The sequence below is a fragment of the Ictalurus punctatus genome, chromosome 26 (assembly GCF_001660625.3).
Source record: "Ictalurus punctatus breed USDA103 chromosome 26, Coco_2.0, whole genome shotgun sequence".
Classification (NCBI taxonomy): Eukaryota; Metazoa; Chordata; class Actinopteri; order Siluriformes; family Ictaluridae; genus Ictalurus; species Ictalurus punctatus.
In genome coordinates this window covers 1,097,501-1,102,500 of record NC_030441.2, presented here as the reverse complement: position 1 = coordinate 1,102,500, position 5,000 = coordinate 1,097,501, and the positions used below count along the sequence as shown (strand labels likewise).

The window sequence follows — 5,000 nt, the reverse complement described above, 5'->3', positions numbered from 1 at the left end:
CATCATCTCTCTGCGCCCAGGCAGTGAGGCCCCCACTGAACTCAGGGGTATCCAGGTCAGCAGCTTTAACAAGAGAATAGTTATGTAGATACACCTAGCTCGGAGTCACTCACAGTGTGGCAAGACTGCTCAAAGATACAAAGAGCCCAGCAGAAGCAGATGATTATAGGCAGTGAACCAACATTCGAATGTTTTATTTACGCCAAGTATATTTGAAGATAACGGAAAGATATTGCAACCTTTGTTAATCTATCCCACCCATCGTTTTCTGGTCGTTCTGTGAAGTACAGGAAGAAGAACACGTCGTCCTGTCCCGAAGCGATGTGTTCAGTCACGTCTCAAGTCCTCCATCCCGTCTAGATCAAGAAAGGTCACGACCTCACCGTTTGCTCCAGCCTCAGCTTTTCAGGGTCACTCGGACTCCGGCGCTGGAAGTGGTTCAGTGAGTCGATGGAAATTTCCACCAGCGAACGCTCCTACGTATGCAGACAAGCACCGTACCACGTCCAAGCGTTGTGCTAAGATGTTGACGTCTTGGGTGGGCCAAGTCTGCAGTGTAAAGTTCAACTGCGTTCCCCAGGAGACTCGCATGGGCTCGTTTTTGAATAAGTTAGGAACACTCGAATTACGTGCTAATTTTACACTACACGCTAATTCAGAATTAGCATGGCCTCGAGTCTAACTAACCAGCTTTAGTAACTAGCAGAGATGGTATAAAAAAACAATACCCAAATTCAAATCCTCTGGTAAAAGTTGAACTACATCTTCGAAATCATTCAAATGAAAGCAGAAAACTATGGAATAAACTCATTATTCCTTATTTTGCTTAAAGTATGAAAGTAAACGAAAGGTTCACGAATGAATAAAGATGCCTCGGATCAAACACTGTTACTGTGTTTTAGTTACTGCCGGTAAATTTGCACCGAGAAACCACAGCATGCGGGAAAACATTAGTGGAGGGTAGCTAGCGACAACTTTACATCTAATTTCTCACATGCTAGCTACCGTAGCTGATGATACAAACGAGCAGAATGCTAATAGCTAGCTGTCGAAATACTAATGCAAAGTGTATGTAGCAGCAGACAGACTACATCCTAATATTTATCAAGCATGTTGATTAGAAAATATGTACATTTGTTCTGTACGACCTGGCTGAAAACGGAAAACAACGGTTTTATACGTAATTTTTTCTTCCTTTATTCAGGAGGTGTTTGGAGCTTTCTCAGCACAGACCTGTCTCCGTGTTGGATAACGAACGGTTCACAGTGCAGACCTTACTAGAGAGAGGTCCTGCTCTGCTAACTTTGGTGAGCCTGGAAAATGTTGTTTTTTTTTCAGTGCTAATTAGAAATTAAATCGTTGCATGATTAAGTACAAACCTGTATGAGTGATTAGCAAAAGTGATTCTCGTATTAAACGGCTTTTCTGCCACCAAAACTAGGTGGTGTTGCTGGTTATGAACATGCTGCGCTATGTTCTGGGAGCTCCTGGAGTAGGACCATGGCACGTTACATTACTGCAGCTACCAGTATGACACGCATGCACACACACTCCGGAATGATATCGTGTTATGCATTATTATCCATCCTGAAACCTACTACTGTATATGAGCGCTCTGCTCCTGCTACACTGTAGGTAAATGGCATCCTGCCTCTCTTACCCCTGACCTTCCCGTTGCTCTGGTTATTGGTGGGAATATACGGGGAAGTGCGAGTCCTCCTTCAGATGGACCCTCAGCCAAAGGCCTTGTGGGTAAGTATCAATTACGAATACTGTTGTTAGCGTGGAGACGTTCAATTAAACACCGCCGAATTCTCGATTCGGATTGGTCAGAATTGCTGTCAATTATGGACAGTTATTACTGAAGTAAGACAAATGACAGGTTTACTGTATATCAATACGCTTTTTCTACAAACATTGACGTAGGGCAAACATTTATGGAAGGAGGCTCCAGTGTCAGAGAGTGTAAAACTGTCTCTTTTTTTTGGGGGGGGGGGGTTGTCAATTTTGACAAACAGGAAGTGTGGAAGCTGATGTGCGGTACATTTTTCTCTGTGCTTTTCGGACGATCTTCAGCGCTCTGTCACACAGCGAGTCTCCTGCACAACCTGGGCTCTGTTACAGTAAGTGTTTGTGTGTTTGTGTGTTTGGGTGTGTGTGTGTGTGTTCACACTCTACTGTAGATAGCTAGACTTCCCAACAGGCAGTTGACAGGAACTGGCAGGAAATTCAATGTAGCAAAGTCTAAAAGAATCAGGGTCCAAAATCCAAAACATTTCTATGGTACACGAGGAATAAATCACTTCAGGACATGCTGTAATAATGATAATGATAACAAGTTTTTATTAATCATGTATACATTATAGCATACCCCAGCATATCAGAAAGTTGGGGTCAGAACGCCATGATACAGCGTCCCTGGAGCAGAGAGGGTTAAGTTTCTTGCTTGGCAATGAACTCCCGACCTTCCAATTAGTAACCCAGTGCCTGGCAGTGCTGGGGCTTGAACCCCTGACCTTCCAATTAGTAACCCAGTGCCAGGCAGTGCTGGGGCTTGAACCCCTGACCTTCCAATTAGTAACCCAGTGCCTGGCAGTGCTGGGGCTTGAACCCCTGAACTTCCGATTAGTAACCCAGTGACTGGCAGTGCTGGGGCTTGAACCCCTGACCTTCCAATTAGTAACCTAGTGCCTGGCAGTGCTGGGGCTTGAACCCCTGACCTTCCAATTAGTAACCCAGTGCCAGGCAGTGCTGGGGCTTGAACCCCTGACCTTCCAATTAGTAACCTAGTGCCTGGCAGTGCTGGGGCTTGAACCCCTGACCTTCCAATTAGTAACCCAGTGCCTGGCAGTGCTGGGGCTTGAACCCCTGACCTTCCGATTAGTAACCCAGTGCCAGGCAGTGCTGGAGCTTGAACCCCCGACCTTCTGATCAGTAACCCAGAGACTTAAAAACCAAGGAACACAGCTTAGGCGTTGTAACGATAACTCCGCTTCATCACATCACACCACTGTCGATCATTTTCCTTTAACATCCTCTGTTTTAGCTACATATTCAACATATTTTTGTATTTGATGAAATAAAGAGTTATTGCTAGTGGAAATTTGGATCTCGCTGTATATTTACGTGTTTGTGTGTGTGTGTGTGTGTGTGTGTGTGTGCTTGAGGTGTTATGCTGTGTTGATAAGCAAGGCATCCTGTCTTGGCCCAGTCCAAACCCAGAGAAGATTTTGTTCTTCAGCAAGACGCTGCCCTCAGAGGGGGCGAACCAAAAACAGAAAGACAGAGAGAACATGAATGATGAAAGCGCCAAGGTATTTTCACTTTATAGTCGAGCTCTCTTCACGTGTGTGATTCCAGTCTGTTGATGACTTCCTGAACGTGCTTTTCAGAATTTACTTTTCAGCCTCGGTTCTGAATTTTCCCAGCAAACCGGTCCATTAAGTTGTTGTTCATTCATTTTAACTAAGTAATGGTCGGTGCAACGATGGGCCTAACGTGTTCTGAAGGCTACGACCATAAAACTCATATTGAAACATTCACGTGTTAATGCTTTCTGACGCTTCGTTAGCCCCGCCCCTTCTGTGGTCTGGAGACGCTGAGTCTCTCATTGGACCGGGCGCACTTTGATGACACTCGGGTGCAGTTCGACGACATGCGGTGGGAGCGCCATGCCCGTTCTTTACACCCTCTCGGTTTGGCCATTCAGCTCCTGCTTGGTGACGCCGCCATGGCGACACGCGTGCTCCGCCTCTCCGATCACCTTTCACACGCTGCACTGCTGCGCACGCGCCCACCCTGCCAGCCAGTTCGCCCGCCGTGGGGCCTCTGCCAGCTCCCGAAGATTCTGGGTAAGAATACATTTTTAAAAATACAATAAAATAAAATATACACTTAAAATACTTTTACAAATAAATAAATAAATATGAACATAAGACAACAAAATGCAGCTTGGCATGCTAGCAAGAAGACGCAAAAAGCATAAATGCCTCTTTTACTCTTATAAAGTTCCGGTTTTATTACTAATCTGTATTAGTGTTTAGATGTGTATAAAAACATCTTATAGTGACTCAGGCGCAGAAATGTTCTCCGAACGTAAGCTCCCTTTAATTCCCTATTAACCTGAAAAGCAGTTAAGCTCCATCAAACAAATTACTTTCGCCTTGTGTTTGTGTGTGTGTGTGTGTGTGTAGGGTTCTCTCCTTTGGCCCGGGAACCATTCCAACAGAGAATGAGCGTGGCTGCCTACACCCTACCCACAATCCCTTGCTCTGGGGAGCCAGGGGTGATTGCCCCGCCCTCTGTTTCCATGAGACGCCTCCCGTTCTCACATCTCATCGCCCTGCTGGTGCACCATGCACACACTGGTGATCACACACACACACACACACACACACACACACACACACACACATACATACATACAGGACCTTCCATTGACATTAAAGCAGTTAATGAATATTATGCAAAACCTAAATCCCTTTAACTTCAATCTGGGTAGCCAAAAACAAACCATGTGGAGCCCGGCCGCATGTTTCCACAATGTCAAACCTCTCAGATATTCCTATACTTATGGGGACATTTAGTAGAAGCTGTCAGACATTCCTATCTTTGTGCGGTCCCCACATGCCCAAACACACTTGTTGATCTTAATCGCATGTTTATCACTCTGGCTTCCAGGCGATTTCCAGCTGTTTTCTTACGGCTCTGCCGACGCGGTCCTCAGTGCTTGCTCTGAATTCTGGAATGGAGAAGACCTCCAGATGCTGACAGACTCAGACAGGTCAGAACCCCCCCCCCACACACACACACACACACACACCACCACCACCACCACTTTATTTGCATATATTTATGACATCATAAATATACTGTCCTTAACGGCCTGGAACTTGCGTTGGGCAGAAAGAAGGTGGTGGATTTTTACCAGCGCTCCTGCATGGCAGGTCAGTGTGTCGCTGTGTCATTCAAACCACTGCTTCAACCTCATGATCCTGACA

At 45.7% G+C, this 5,000-nt stretch overlaps 1 protein-coding gene across 3 annotated transcripts in view; it reads left to right on the top strand.

Annotated features, from left to right (window-relative positions):
• LOC108258401 (transmembrane protein 94) overlaps nucleotides 1-5,000 on the top strand; it is a 21,288-nt gene that overhangs the window by 1,603 nt on the left and 14,685 nt on the right. For all 3 annotated transcript variants that reach the window (XM_053676033.1, XM_053676032.1, XM_053676034.1), the window contains 11 exons: nucleotides 1-55; nucleotides 291-442; nucleotides 1,205-1,307; nucleotides 1,442-1,528; nucleotides 1,636-1,752; nucleotides 2,019-2,123; nucleotides 3,168-3,314; nucleotides 3,572-3,851; nucleotides 4,194-4,367; nucleotides 4,681-4,783; nucleotides 4,906-5,000. The exon at nucleotides 1-55 is cut by the window's left edge and continues 142 nt beyond it; the exon at nucleotides 4,906-5,000 is cut by the window's right edge and continues 51 nt beyond it. In XM_053676033.1, the coding sequence (XP_053532008.1) occupies nucleotides 1-55; nucleotides 291-442; nucleotides 1,205-1,307; nucleotides 1,442-1,528; nucleotides 1,636-1,752; nucleotides 2,019-2,123; nucleotides 3,168-3,314; nucleotides 3,572-3,851; nucleotides 4,194-4,367; nucleotides 4,681-4,783; nucleotides 4,906-5,000 (1,418 nt within the window). The remainder of the gene's footprint in view (nucleotides 56-290; nucleotides 443-1,204; nucleotides 1,308-1,441; nucleotides 1,529-1,635; nucleotides 1,753-2,018; nucleotides 2,124-3,167; nucleotides 3,315-3,571; nucleotides 3,852-4,193; nucleotides 4,368-4,680; nucleotides 4,784-4,905) is intronic.